Raw genomic sequence first — 16,009 nt, 5'->3', positions numbered from 1 at the left:
AGATACCAATTTCAACTCTTGGAACATCTTTTCAAAACATTTTTGAAGTCCCGGTTCTAAGTTGTAAAGCATGGTTCACTAAACTATCAAGTAGTCATCATACCGAGCTTGTCAAACGTTCATAACGTCCGCATCTGCTCCTGCAATAGGTCTGTCACCTAACGGTGCATCAAGGACATAATTCTTCTATGCAGCAATGAGGATAATCCTCAGATCACGGACCTAGTCCGCATCATTGCTACTATTATCTTTCAACATAGTTTTTCTCTAGGAACATATCAAAATAAACGGGGAGCTACATCGCGAGCTATTGATCTACAACATAGTTATGCAAATACTATCAGGACTAAGTTCATGATAAATTAAAGTTCAATTAATCATATTACTTAAGAACTCCCACTTAGATAGACATCCCTCTAGTCATCTAAATGATCACGTGATCCAAATCAACTAAACCATGTCCGATCATCATGTGAGACGGAGTAGTTTTCAATGGTGAACATCACTATGTTGATCATATCTACTATATGATTCATGCTCGACCTTTCGGTCTCCAGTGTTCTGAGGCCATATCTGCATATGCTAGGCCCGTCAAGTTTAACCCGAGTATTATGCATGTGCAAAACTGGATTGCACCCGTTGTATTTGAACGTAGAGCTTATCACACTGGATGATCATGTGGTGTCTCGGCACGACAAACTTTCGCAACGGTGCATACTCAGGGAGAACACTTGTACCTTGAAATTTAGTGAGAGATCATCTTATAATGCTACCGTCGATCTAAGCAAAATAAGATGCATAAAGGATAAACGTCACATGCAATCAATATAAGTGATATGATATGGCCATCATCATCTTGTGCCTTTGATCTCCCTCTCCAAAGCACCATCATGATCACCATCGTCACCAGCGCGACACCTTGATCTCCATCGTAGCATCATTGTCGTCTCGCCAACTATTGCTTCTACGACTATCGCTACCGCTTAGTGATAAAGTAAAACAATTACAAGGCGGTTGCATTTCATACAACAAAGTGACAACCATATGGCTCCTGCCAGTTGCTGATAACTCTGTTACAAAACATGATCATCTCATACAATAAAATTTAGCATCATGTCTTGACCATATCACATCACAACATGCCCTACAAAAACAACTTAGATGTCCTCTACTTTGTTATTGCAAGTTTTACATGGCTGCTACAGGCCGAGCAAGAACCGTTCTTACCTACGCATCAAAAACCACAACGCGGTATAGTGATTGCTTTTTGATCTTCCGAAAGAACCATGTTCATTGAATATGATTCAACTAAAGTTGGAGAAACTGACACCCACCAGCCACCTGTGTGCGAAGCACGTCGGTAGAACCATTCTCGCGTAAGCGTCGCGTAATGTCACTCTGGGACACTTCACCCAACAATACGCCGAATCAAGAATCAACTAGTGACGGCAAGCAATATGTATATACCCACGCCCACAACTCCTTTGTGTTCTAATCGTGCATATAACATCTATGCATAAACCTGGCTCGGATGCCACTGTTGGGAAATGTAGTAATTTCAAAAGTTTCCTACGCACACACAAGATCATGGAGATGCATAGCAACAAAAGGGGTGAGTGTTGTCCACATACCCTCGTAGACTGTAAGTGGAAGCGTTATGACAACGCGGTTGATGTAGTCGTATGTCTTCACGATTGACCAATCCTAGTACCGAAAGTATGGCACCTCCGCGGTCTGCACACGTTCGGCTCGGTGACGTCCCACGAACTCATGATCCAGCAGAGTGTCGAGGGAGAGTTTCTTCATCACGACGGCATGATGATGGTGATGATGATGCTACCGGAACAAGGCTTCTCGTAAGCACCGCTATGATATGACCAAGGTGGATTATGGTGGAGGGGGGCGCCTCACACGGCTAAGAGATCAATGATCAACTTGTGTGTTCTAGGGTGCCCCCCGCCCCCGTATATAAAGGAGCAAGGGGGAGGCCGGCCGGCCCTTGTGGCGCGCCCTGAGAGGAGGAGTCCTCCTCCTAGTAGGAGTAGGACTCCCCTTTCCTAGTCCTACTAGGAGGGGGAAAGGAAGGAGTAGAAGGGAGAAGGAAAGGGGGGCGCCGCCCCCCATCCCTAGTCCAATTCGTACTAGAGGGGGAGGGGCGCGCGTCCTGTGGCACCCCGATCCGCATGGAGCAGGGGGCCTTCGCAAGTCAGCCCAGGATAACACCTGACGCACGACAGGTCCATAATACAACATTCCAGGTACAAGAATAGTCATCAAATATATGTATAGAAGATTACATCATTGATGAATACAATTATCTGGCATATTCCTAAGGCTATTTAAATGGCATCGAAAATCTATTTAAATGGCGGCGGAAGTCTTGGTTTGGCAGCATAACAACTCTGGCTGGGCTCCACAACTCACAGGACTGGCAAGGTTATGGCCTAGTACGACGGGTCAAGCGAACACTTCGGGTATGACCTACAAAACTGGCATGACACACCAGGTCAGTACATTGGATGCACTTGCAAGACAACCAAATACATAGCATCCAAACAAGCAGAAGACAAAGCAAGAACCAAGTGCATGCAACAACCTATCTCATATCAATTACTAAACATGGCATGATAAAGATCAATTAAGCCTGAACAACATCATAGCATCTACTAACATGGCAATGACATGGCATATCAAAACATGCTTCTAACATATCAATCAAAACATGGCATGGCAACATGAAACTATGATGAATGTAAACTATCAGTCATATCCAATGCAGACATAGCATGTTAACTTTATGCAACTATTTCATGTTCTGCCATGGTTCTTTAAATGCAAACAACAACATATTACTCATGCAATCCAACCAAACTTGTGCACCGAGTCCCTCGGACTCTCTTACCAACGGGTTGCCTCGCAACCGAACGGTGATCACTCATGGATTACAAACGGAACCACACTTGGTTCAACAAGTTACCTTGTAACCAAACTGTGATCACTCACGGATCACAAACGGAACCACACTTAGTTCAACACTCACCGAGACCTTGTCTCGTGATCATATCAAAACATCGCCGTGACTTCTCACGACTATCTCATAGTCCAAGTCACCACATTATTTGTTACACATCATTCATCAACTTAATTATTTCAGGTTTATCCTCCATTTCGACCAAGACCCGATAGTGTGACGCACTACGAACTATGTTGCTATCGATAGGCTTTATAAACACTCTGTAGAGGTAGCGCACTTTACCCACACCACGGAACCCATGGCCTCGCCCTCCCATTTGGGTGGACCAACGGCGTTCCGACAAAACCGACCTACAGCCATGACACTCTCCCGGCCACTCCGACTCCCCGTTGGGCTAAGTCCTGGGTGGCCCCGTGTCTACCAAAGACACCAACGGCCACCGTCGTGGCAAAAGGCCACCATCGTGGCAAACAAAATGGTCCCACACGGGGACATGAGCTCAACTCCAAACCCGGGCACACAAGGCTTATGTCCGCCTACCTGATCAGGGTAGTGCGCACCCATAACCTTCCCTCTTTGGAGGCACCGGCGAGAGGCATGAGCCGCACGACAATAGATCGCATTAGGGCCTTCCCATAAAGGCAAAATGTGGCTGCACTGAAGAAGTTCGATTTGGTGGCACTATGACTCGATCCCATCGATGACGGAGGAGTTTTGTTATTATTAAGTCATATTATTGTCTTCTCCATCATGATGAACATATTTAACATGAATGCAACCATGAGCATGCAACATACAAATGGATGGACAAAATATCAAACTTCTCAAGTGCACAACTATAACATAAGGAACATGACATTACCAAGTACTAGCATATCAACGATGCATTACAATCATCATAGCATTTTATAACGATGTCATGAAAATAAAGTAGAGTAGTGACATGGCATTATCAACAACAACATTCTAATTAGCATGGCAAAAGATATCATGAAAACATAAGCATGCATGATAAGCATAACAGAATAACTGTAGACGAAAACGATAAGGAACAACTATAACTACACACACACGAGGTGCAAGCAAAGTCAACATGCAAGTTAAGGGCTCATGATAAGAGGTTGGCTTGCCTGGGGGTCGATAAATACTCTGGGAAAAAGTGTGAAATGACCGCGGAAAGAGTTACCGGAAACAGTTCTCTCTCGGAGGGGGCTGTTTACGGGCAAGGGCAAAATGGTCATTTTCACTGTATGAAAACATTATGAAAATGATACCAACAGAAAGAGCTCGACGAACAGAGAACGTGAGCACTGGAATCACCTCAATCGGAGTCACGGGTAAAAAGATACGGACGTTTAAAGCTCAGGGACTAGTCTGTAAAAATACTTCTACAAACAGGTCTCTGGTAGTTTAAACAGAACGTGTCTTTTCTGAGAATACATTTTCCGGAGAGGAAAACGTATTTCTGGCCGAAGAAGAGGAATAATACGCTTTCGGTGATTGAAAGCGCACTCTCCAGGAATACACTTACGCGTGGGGAAAGCGCTTTCCAGCGCGAGGCCGCGGCAGGATACGCTTTCTCCAGGGGAAAGCGAATTTTGTGGAAGGCGTCTCCACTTAATCCAGTCAGCGATCCCGCCACGTCAGCACAAAGACAATGACAGGCGGGGCCCACAGCATCTTCTCTCTCCCCCGCCTGGTCCTTCTTCTCCGTCGCGACGCCGAGGCAGAGGAGCGCCGCGGCTCTCGTCAGAGCCGGCGACTGGCGGCACGGGAGGGCCGGGCGATGTGCGCGGGAGCTCCGCCACTCCATGCCGCGCCTATAGGTAGCAGTAGGGTGGCTCGGGGCGACCTGCCGCGCCGGCGCCGTGTCTCGGAAGACACGGCCGGCGCTCGACATGGAAGAGGTGGCGCAAGTAGAGCTTCCCGACAGAACGGACGACAACAGCGGCTTCGTGAGCTCTTGGGGATGCCGCGCACGAGGAAGAAAGGGAGGGGGAGGGCTTCAAGCATGGACTGGCCGAGGGGAATTTGGGCGGCGGCCTTCGGCCATTGGAGGGGATGGGGAGCTCTGAGGCGAGGGGGAAAGCTGCGAGTGGTTGGGGAGGGTTGTGGACTATGAGGGCTCGGGAGGGCTACTTATAGCCGCGGGAAGAGCTCGGGAAGGAGGGAAGGAGGTGGCACGCGGCACGCGACGTGTCCGTGCGCCGGCGAGGGGCGCAGTGTCGGCAGGCGCGGCCAAGGCTCACAGGAAGCGGTGGGAAGGCGATGAGGAGGAAGCAGCCGAGCTGCAGAGGCTCATGGAGCAACGCAATGCCAAGGAGGCTCAGGGAGGAAGAAGACAGAGGAGCGAGGCGACGGTGCACACGGGCGCTCACTGTTCGGTCGTTGGCACGGCTCGCCGGAGAAGAAAACAGAGGGGGCAAGAGGTCCAGGGGGAAGACGACATCGAGGGGGAGATGTAGGACATTAATGGCGAGGCTAGAGCCGGTCGGAGCAGCGCTGCCGACGAGAACAGTGGCTAGACCACCGTTTTGGGCTGGTTACACTCGTGGTCACCACGGACAAGGCGCGCTCCGGAGGTTTTACTCATGCCAGCTCATGTCTACCGCGTAGTTCGTCGAAGATAGAGTGTTACTACGGTAAAGAAACGGGCAGAGACAAATTGAGATGAGTAAACCAAGCTCCACAAGTTTACTGTTGCAAACTTGGCCACACCCTAAAGAGGAAACCAGAGAGGTTAAAAGGTAAATTTGTTGTCTGATAGGCTTAGGGTAGAAAGGACTATGGTCCTGGGAATTATGAGGTCATTTGGGCAAGTGTTTAACATAATTTCTGTACAACTGCTAAATCTGACCCAAAAACTAAATCATGAAGAAGCACTCAATAGGAGTGATGAATTGAGCTAAAACTTGGCAAAGCCTTATGATTTGGACATACCATGATGCTGTAAAACTCTCATACCAAATGGACTTGCCAAAATGTACTTGTTTCACAAACATCCCCTCTGTCCAAAAACTTGAGAAAATTCCTCAAGGCAAATGGCTAACTGAAATGAGCCAAAGTTTTGTGGAGATGGATCATATGGATAGGAGAAGGTCTGGAAAATGTTTCATCCATAATGGAGCAAGATAAAATACACTTGCTTCACAAACTGAAATTTTGACAGAAACCAAGAATTGCTCCCGTGCTCACATAGTTCAATGACATGAACTGAATTTAGGTGGAGGCTAATTATTTGAGATTCTTGAGAGGATGGAAAAGTTTTATCCCATTTGGAAACTCTATGAAGGTACTTCCTTCACAAAGTTGTGTTCTAGTCAGAAACTTTGAAACATTTCACAGGGAGCTAGGGTGAATGGATTGAGCTCATATTTGGCATCCATGGGTTATTTATCCATGTTAATCACCCTGCCAAATTGCAGCTCAATTGGAATTAGGAATAAATCACTTCCTTTGCAAAATTTCAGAGAAGGCAGAAACTTGCATTGGATCATGTGCCCAATTTTTGATCTGTGGAACATGAGATAAGGATGGAACTAGTGATTATATAGCAAGGAAAAGCTCCACAATTTTTGTGGGAATTTTCTCAGCTATAAAAATGGTAGTTCCTTTAGAAAGTGTCATAAATGCAATATTGGCATTAAATAAGAAAAGGCAATTTTCCTTATTTAACTAGGGCCAATATTTTTGCCAGGGCTAGGATTAGACATAAATATCATCTCCACCCATTCTCATGAATTTAGGAGATGGCTGGCTATGCCTTTGGATTTTATTCCTCAGAAAGACAAGAAAATGAATAAATCACAATTCAAAAATATTGCATGGGACTTAGCAATATTTTTGCACATCCAAGGATCAGAACGATAGGAGGATCTCTGGGAACAATTGGGAGGATCAACAGATCAAGGAAAATGATGGCTCCTTTGTATGCACAAAGGGCATATCCAAATTCCAAAAAATTGGAATTAGGGAATGAGAAGGTTGAGATGATGCAAATGAGGTCTTTCCCACTAACAAATACATGAGCAGGGTTTCGAAAGGTTGAAAATGACAAGAATCATCAGAGTCATCCAGCAAACTCAGGAGGATTTTTTGAAGAATGATTGCCAGGAAGGAATAACATCACAAAAATTGATAACCCAATTTTGGGGATGTTACACGGCCTGCCCTGGCCGGCCCTCTCTCTCTCTCCACTAAGGCCCATGTGGCCCATTAGAAATCACCCGGAACACTTCCGGTGTCTGAATATAGCCGTCCAATATATCAATCTTTATGTCTCGACCATTTCGAGATTCCTCGTCATGTATGTGATCATATCCGAGACTCCGAACTACCTTCGGTACATCAAAACACATAAACTCATAATACCGATCGTACACATAAACTCATAATACCGATCGTCACCAAACATTAAGCGTGCAGACCATACGGGTTCGAGAACTATGTAGACATGACCGAGACACGTCTCCGGTCAATAACCAATATCGGAACCTGGATGTTCATATTGGCTCCCACATATCTACGAAGATCTTTATCCGTCAAACCGCATAACGATATACGTTGTTTCCTTTGTCATCGGTATGTTACTTGCCCAAGATTCGATCGTCGGTATCTCAATACCTAGTTCAATCTCGTTACCGGCAAGTTTCTTTACTCGTTCCGTAATGCAAAATCCCGCAACTAACTCATTAGTCACATTGCTTGCAAGGCTTATAGTGATGTGCATTACCGAGAGGTTCCAGAGATACCTCTCCGACAATCGGAGTGACAAATCCTAATCTCAATCTATGCCAACTCAACAAACACCATCGGAGACACCTGTAGAGCATCTTTATAATCACCCAGTTGCGTTGTGACGTTTGATAGCACACTAAGTGTTCCTCCGGTATTTGGGAGTTGCATAATCTCATAGTCATAGGAACATGTATAAGTCATGAAGAAAGCAATAGCAATAAACTAAACGATCATAGTGCTAAGCTAACGGCTGGGTCTTGTCCATCACATTGTTCTCTAATGATGTGATCCCGTTCATCAAATGACAACACATGTCCATGGCTAGAAAACTTAACCATCTTTGATTAACGAGCTGGTCTAGTAGAGACATACTAGTGACACTCTGTTTGTCTATGTATCCACACGTGTACTAAGTTTCCGGTTAATACAATTCTAGCATGAATAATGAATATTTATCATGATATAAGGAAATATAAATAACAACTTTATTATTGCCTCTAGGGCATATTTCCTTCAAAATCCCTAGATCTAATATATCATCTGCTTCTTGATACTACCGCTGTACTAATTAGTATCCGGCGAGGCCTTCAAGGTTTGATGCAACTTAGAATATCCCTCTTGAAGCAAAAGTCTTGTTGACAATATAAAATTGTAACTTTGAATTTAGGGATCACTTACCTCACTAGCGTGTTGATGAATTGGCTAGATGACTAGCTACCTAGCATATATTAATTTCCTGTTCTTGCAAGCTCAAAGTTGGTTGGCCTAATGTATTATTGATTAGAAACAATAATACAAATTATCGATACACCTGACTGGAAGAGTTCTGACCAACATTACTCTTGCATTATCTGGACTCTAAAATATGCAATAAAATCTAGTTACAATGTTCTTCATTAAAACATCAACTACAATATCGCCTTGTTAGCTGTGTGGGTATTAGTTCTGATAATATTTCTCTTAAAATGAAGCGTAGAATGATCAAAATATTAGATTCACAATGGCCAACCAGTGAACTACTCAACTTTGTTATATAAAATCTTACTGAATATCTTCACTCATTTTCAAGTATTACAGGGCTTTCACATATCCTGCTCGACCGGACAGCAGTGGCGGTGTGTAGATGACCAAGGTGGGGAGGCGTGGTGTTGAGCCACTGATGGGGACACTACACTGTCAGGATGTGTTCGTCATGATGCCAATGAGGCATGGTGGCATTTGTTCTACTGGAAGGTGGTGCAGTTAGGCAGTCTCTTAGTCCTTTATATCTATTTTGTGTCACTGCTTCTACTTTTGTTGTCTAATGCATATATTTGGAGGATTTTTGGTCAAATGTCCCTGTTAGTGAATCTTATGTATTCCAAAGAAACCTTTTGTTTTGACAACAATTGGTGAGTTAGAATTAAAAGGGACCATACATCAGAGAATCATTTGTAACTCTGTTATGCAAGGCAATTTAAAATGTTTGTCATATTATTGATTGATGGGTTATATAGTCCTCACATTATGATACAGTACAAATTGATTATGAATATGTTAGTAAGCCTATTTGTATCTTTGAATTAATCTTCTCCTACTAAAATATGCTAATGTTGATGTACATGGCTCACTGAATGCATAATCAAGCTAAGATCAGGATCCCAAATAGCCATCCTAATGCGTTTAGATAAGATTGAAACGCAAGACTGCCTCAAGAGGTGTAGTAACCATAAGAGCACCATAACCACTGGCAAGTTGGCGCGGCATAGTAACCATAAGACCACCATAACCACTCGCAAGTTGGCGCGGTATGTGTATGGCACATGAAAAAAGCTAGAGCTATGGCGGCTGCTGCTCCAGCAGCAGGCAAAGTCGTCTCTTTCTTGCATGCAAAGCCAGGCCCGCCCGACCATGGCCATCATCACCACCGCGCGCTCTCTCTTCTCCACTCCACTCTCCCTGTCCTCCACCACCACCTCCTCCTCCTTCCGAGCCTCTCATCATGATGTGCATGCACCAGTGCAACGCCGCCATTACCTTTCCTTCCTCCATTTTACCATCGCCTCCCCTCCTCACACCGCCGACACCTCCACCATCATGGCCGCGCAGGTCCCCTTCCATGGCCTCCTGCTTCTGCTCCCGCTCCTCACCATCACCGCCGCGTCGTCGGCGCCGCTCCCTCTGCTCGCGCTTCTCTCTCTCAAGTCCTCCATGAACGACCCGGCCGGCGCGCTCAGTCCATGGACGTACGCCGCGGCGGCCTCCTCAGGCGCCACCCGGTCGCTCTCCCCTCCGTGGTGCGCATGGCCTGGTGTCGTGTGTGACGCGGCCACCGGCGACGTCGTCGGGGTCGATCTGTCTCGCCGCAACCTATCCGGCACCGTCTCCCCCACGGCCGCCGCGCTGCTCGCGCCGACGCTGGCTTCGCTCAACCTCAGCTGGAACGCCTTCACGGGGGAGCTCCCGCCAGCGGTGTTCTTGCTCCGTCGTCTTGTGAAGCTTGACATCAGCCACAACTTCTTCAACTCCACCTTCCCCGACGGCATTGCCCGGCTCGGCTCCCTCGCCGTCCTCGACGCCTACAGCAACTGCTTCGTGGGCCAGCTTCCCCGCGGCATCGGGGAGCTCCAGAGGCTCGAGCACCTCAACCTCGGGGGCAGTTTCTTCAATGGGAGCATTCCGGTCGAGGTTGGGCAGCTTCCGCAGCTACGCTTCCTGCACCTCGCCGGGAACGCCCTTTCGGGGCGGCTGCCGAGGGAGCTTGGCGAGCTCACGCTGCTCAAACACCTTGAGATCGGGTATAATGGCTACAATGGTAGCATACCAGCGGAGTTTGGTGGGCTAAAGCAGCTGCAGTACCTCGACATCGCCGCGGCAAACGTGTCCGGCCCGCTTCCGCCGGAGCTCGGCGGGCTCGCGCGGCTCGAATTTCTGTTTCTGTTCAAGAACAGGCTAGCCGGCGCGATACCTTCGCCGTGGTCGCGCCTCCAAGCGCTGCAGGTTCTTGACCTGTCGGACAACCAGCTCGCCGGAGCTATCCCAGCCGGTCTCGGAGAGCTCGCGAATCTCACGACGCTGAACCTCATGAGCAACTTCCTCTCCGGCACGATCCCGGCGACGATCGGTGAGCTTCCCAACCTCGAGGTGCTGCAACTGTGGAACAACTCACTCGTCGGGAGGCTGCCGGAGTCGCTCGGTACGAGCGGGCGGCTCGTTCGCCTGGACGTGTCGACCAACTCCCTCTCCGGCCCGATCCCGTCGGGACTCTGCACCGGTCACCGTCTCCTCCGCCTCATACTCTTCGCCAACCGATTTGACTCCGCCATCCCGGCGAGCCTCGCCAACTGCTCGTCGCTGTGGCGTGTTCGGCTCGAGTCCAACCGGCTCTCCGGCACGATTCCGTCCGGCTTCGGCGCGGTGCAGAACCTGACGTACATGGACTTGAGCTCCAACGAGCTCACCGGCGGCATTCCGGCTGATCTGGTCATTTCCCCGAGCCTCGAGTACCTCAACGTCTCCGGCAACCCGATCGGCGGTACGCTTCCTAGCAATACGTGGCGGGCAGCGAAGCTTCAAGTCTTGGCGGCGAGCAAGTGCGCTCTGGACGGCGAAATCCCGCCGTTTGGCACCTCCGGGTGCGCAAACTTGTACAGGCTGGAGCTGGCCTGGAATGAGCTGAGCGGCGCGGTCCCCGGTGACATTGGCAGCTGCAAGCGGCTGGTGAGCTTGAGGCTGCAGCACAACAACCTGAGTGGCGAGATCCCAGCGGTGCTCGCGGCGCTGCCGTCGGTCACCGAGGTGGACCTCTCCTGGAACGCCCTCACCGGCAGCATCCCGCCGGGCGTCGCCAACTGTACTACGCTGGAGACCTTCGACGTGTCTTTCAACCATTTAGCACCGGTTGGGACGCCCTCCGGGTCGCCCAACCACGGCGAGGGCGGTTCAGCGTGGCGCACCGCTGCAATGTGGGTGTCGGCCGTGGCAGTGGCGTTCGCCGGGATGGTGGTGCTGGCGCTCACCGCGCGCTGGCTGCAGTGTCTGGAGGACGACTCGGTGGCGGCGAGCAGTGGCGGAGCGGGAGGGGCACGCCCTAACGTAGTCGTCGGGCCGTGGAGGATGACCGCGTTCCAGAGGCTGAGCTTCACAGCGGACGACGTGGCACGGTGTGTCGAGGGGAGCGACGGCATCGTCGGCGCCGGGTCGTCGGGAACGGTGTACCGGGCGAAGATGCCCAATGGCGAGGTCATCGCCGTGAAGAAGCTATGGCAAGCCCCGGCGCAAAAGGAGACAGCCGCAGATCACGCGGCGATGCAAATGGACACACAAGACGGCGGCGACGGCAATGAGAGGGTGCTCGCCGAGGTGGAGATGCTCGGCCACCTGCGCCACCGCAACATCGTTCGGCTGCTCGGGTGGTGCACAAACGGCGAGACGACGATGCTGCTCTACGAGTATATGCCCAACGGCAGCCTCGACGAGCTCCTTCACGGCGCCACCGCGGGAAAGACGCCGAAGGCGCGGCCGGAGTGGGACGCGCGGTACAGAATCGCCGTGGGCGTGGCGCAGGGCGTGAGCTACCTCCACCACGACTGCCTGCCCGCGGTGGCGCACCGCGACCTCAAGCCCAGCAACATCCTCCTCGACGCCGACATGGAGGCCCGCGTGGCCGACTTCGGCGTTGCCAAGGCTCTCCAGGGCGCCGCGCCAATGTCCGTCGTTGCCGGCTCCTGCGGCTACATCGCACCAGGTGAGCAAAGACTCGCGCATGGTTCGATACCGATGCTGATCAATGCCGTCGTCGTCGCCATTAACCTCTCAGTGTTTTTCTCAGAGTACACGTACACACTGCGCGTGGACGAGAAGAGCGACGTGTACAGCTACGGCGTGGTGCTGCTGGAGATTCTTACCGGGCGGAAGTCGGTGGAGGCGGAGTACGGGGAGGGCAGCAACATTGTGGACTGGGTGAGATCCAAGGTCGCCGGCGGCGGCGGCGGCTTGCGCGACGTGATGGAGCACGTTAGCAGCAACAGCGAGCCGGCGCGGGAGGAAATGGCGCTGGTGCTGCGGGTGGCGCTGCTGTGCACGAGCCGGTGCCCGCAGGACAGGCCGTCGATGAGGGACGTGCTGTCCATGCTGCAGGAGGCCAGGCCCAAGCCCAGCCGGAAACCGGCGGCGAAGAAGCTAGTGCCGTAGATGGTGATGGGCTCCGGCACAAATTACGTGCTAGCTGTACGGTGTACCGCGTAGTTAACTCACAAAACAGCGCTCGTGTCATGTGCATTTTGTGTACCATACTACCAATGCCCTGAGTGAGCTTTAACCGTTTGTATTCAAGCGTTCGTGTCAGTATCACCGTGGTATTGTATTTGCCCTCTCGATAAAGGATGTGGTTTATGTGCAATGCTAGTAATGTTAATTACGGGTTTGATGTAAGGGTGTGGTTAGTTCTCATTCGACTGAGACTTAATCAAGTCTCAATCAAGTATCAGAACATATAAAAATAAGAAAAAAATCTAAAAGAAAATATATATATGGGTCTTCACATAAGATCTCAAGAATATAGCAAAGTCTCAGTCACCTAAGATTTAGCAATCATGTTACCGCAATGACAAACGTGAATGATTGTGAATGGAGACATGGGGAGGAAGGGGCCCACCCCTCAAAATTGGGGGGAGGGGATTAGTTAGGAAATTTCCATACCGGCCCGTGGATGTAGGGATATTGCATAAAGTGATACAAGCTTCCATCTAATGATACGCATCCAATCTGTGCATACGTCCATTGCTTCCGAACAAAGAAGGATTACATCAGGATGACTCTATATCTCCAATGTTAGGGACCAGCTACATGCTAGTCCATTGAATTCTCAATTTAAGACAGTTGAATTCTAGTCTGGCGTTGATTTCTATCTAATACTATAGGAAAAACACACGTCGTCAAGTGTCAATGTATAAGCCGAGTGTATTTTATCGCGTCCTCGCCTTAGGTTAGGGTAAAACGAGTACAAACTAAAGAGCGCACGAGAGAAAAGAAAACGTGACTTAGCTAACAATAAGCCGAGTAGGGCTCTAAACGACACTCAGCTTACATATGCTCCTTGACATATACCCGAGAAAGACCCCAGCTTACAGAAAGACTCATTACAGTTCCCTACCATGTGGCCATCACAGAGGTGGTTGACTGTGCTATGGTGTCGTACCCTATAAGCCGAGTGTGGTCATAACGGTTCTCGACTTACACTAAATGTAAGTCGAGTGGCCGATATAAAGTAATCAGCTTACAGTCTACCTATTTTTGCAAAACTTTATTGGATATGCAAATTTGACTTTTTGATATTTCCATTGCATTCATGTTTACTTATTTTGTATTTTATTTCTTTCCCCTCTCTTGCTCACCCATTCTCTCCCGGCTAGTTTTAATTGCACTTTCGATGCCCTCAATTTATGTCCACTTTAAAGTTATGGTGTTACCTTAGCCTGTTCACACCCTATAGCGTACCCATATTAGTATAACACGCAAAAGGATAAGTTGTTCTGACCCAATTCACGCGATTTTATGAGTCCCCTGTTTGGTAAGCCCAGAAACGTCTACCCCTAGCTTTTCTACAAAGGGGTGATTCCATCTGAACTATATATCCTCTTTGTGTGTGTTATAACTGGTCACAAGACCCTAATCAACGAAAAATAGGACAATCCGACACGAAGGTTGTGGACTTAGAGCGCGAGCCCCGCTGTCGGTGTCAAAACCGGCGGATCTCGAGTAGGGGGTCCCGAACTGTGCGTCTAAGGCGGATGGTAACAGGAGGCAGGGGACATGATGTTTACCCAGGTTCGGGCCCTCTTGATGGAGGTAATACCCTACGTCCTGCTTGATTGTTCTTGATGATATGAGTATTACAAGAGTTGATCTACCACGAGATCAGAGAGGCTAAACCCTAAAAGCTAGCCTACGGTATGATTGTATGTTGTCCTACGGACTAAAACCCTCTGGTTTATATAGGCACCGGAGGGGGCTAGGGTTACACAAGGTCGGTTATAAAGGAGGAGATATACATATCCGCATTGCCTAGCTTGCCTTCCACGCCAAGTAGAGTCCCATCCGGACACGGGACAAAGTCTTCAATCTCGTATCTTCATAGTCCAACAGTCCGGCCAAAGGATATAGTCCGGCTGTCCGGAGACCCCCTAATCCAGGACTCCCTTAGTAGCCCTTGAACTAGGCTTCAATGACGATGAGTCCGGCGCGCAGTATTGTCTTCGGCATTGCAAGGCGCGTTCCTCCTCCGAATACACCATGGAAGAGTTTGAATATGAGGATAATGTCCGACCCTGCAAAATAAGTTCCACATACCACCGTAGAAAGAATAATATTTCCACAAATCTAATCTACTGACACGTTTTGACAGCATGACATCACACCATGGCCCGGTTATTATTCGAACAACTTTTCTCAACCATCTCCGCACATATCGCGAGGCGATTTTCTCAATACGTCTTGTCAAAGCAGAGATCGTGTTTCCCTTATCACGGGATTCTCATCAATACGGGCGTGGGTAACCCAACCGCGCCATCAATTATGGCGCCAGGGGAATAAGCGGTTTTTGCCAAGCAAGTGGGGAGACTCATCGCCTCCTCCGCCCTTATAAAGGGACAAAGATTTACTTTTTTCACCCACGCCTTCTTCCTTCTCGCTTACCCATTCCCGCACACTCGAGCTCTAGCGCCCAAGCTCGCGTTCTTCTTCTCGAACCACTTCAATCATGTCCGGAGCAGGAGGCAAGTGGATGGTTCTCCTCCGTCACGGAGGAGACCATCAAAAAGTTACGGGAAGCCGGATACTTGGCCGCGGATATCGTGCACCGGCTGCCGAATGCGGGGCAGATCGTCCCCATGCTCGAACCCCGTGAGAGGGTAGTTTTTCTTACCCATTTCGTCCGCAGACTGGGATTTCCTCTCCACCCGTTTGTCCGCGGGCTCATGTTCTACTACGGGCTGGATTTTCATGATCTGACCCCCAATTTCATCCTCAACATCTCGGCGTTTATCATCGTGTGAGAGGCCTTCCTCCGCATCAGGCCCTACTTCGGCCTATGGCTGGAGACCTTCAATGTCAAACCGAAGGTGGTGGGTGGCCAGCAAGCAGAGTGCCGAGGCGCCATGGTGGGCAAGATGTCTAATGTCACCTGGCTCGAGGGCACCTACGTGGATACCATAAAGGGGTGGCAATCGGGGTGGTTCTACATCACCGAGCCGCGCGACTCCAACTGGGCGGCGGCCCCCAAATCTCGATGCGGAATACCCATGAGGCTCACCTCCTGGG

At 49.4% G+C, this 16,009-nt stretch overlaps 2 protein-coding genes across 2 annotated transcripts; one reads left to right on the top strand and one right to left on the bottom strand.

Annotated features, from left to right (window-relative positions):
• Positions 1 to 2,324: 2,324 nt before the first annotated feature.
• On the bottom strand, positions 2,325 to 5,388 carry LOC119328634. Its single transcript, XM_037601612.1, has 2 exons — positions 4,506 to 5,388; positions 2,325 to 2,489 (listed from the first exon to the last, which is right to left on the bottom strand). Exons 1-2 carry the CDS (start codon positions 4,872 to 4,874, stop codon positions 2,445 to 2,447), a joined length of 414 nt encoding a protein of 137 aa, XP_037457509.1. The 5' UTR covers positions 4,875 to 5,388; the 3' UTR covers positions 2,325 to 2,444.
• A 4,077-nt stretch (positions 5,389 to 9,465) lies between these two features.
• Positions 9,466 to 13,091, top strand: LOC119332385 (leucine-rich repeat receptor-like protein kinase TDR). Its single transcript, XM_037605570.1, has 2 exons — positions 9,466 to 12,437; positions 12,522 to 13,091. Exons 1-2 carry the CDS (start codon positions 9,578 to 9,580, stop codon positions 12,881 to 12,883), a joined length of 3,222 nt encoding a protein of 1,073 aa, XP_037461467.1. The 5' UTR covers positions 9,466 to 9,577; the 3' UTR covers positions 12,884 to 13,091.
• The last annotated feature ends 2,918 nt before the right edge of the window (positions 13,092 to 16,009 follow it).

Source organism: Triticum dicoccoides, chromosome 7A (genome assembly GCF_002162155.2).
Source record: "Triticum dicoccoides isolate Atlit2015 ecotype Zavitan chromosome 7A, WEW_v2.0, whole genome shotgun sequence".
Lineage (NCBI taxonomy): Eukaryota > Viridiplantae > Streptophyta > Magnoliopsida > Poales > Poaceae > Triticum > Triticum dicoccoides.
This window is presented reverse-complemented; position numbering and strand designations above follow the sequence as displayed.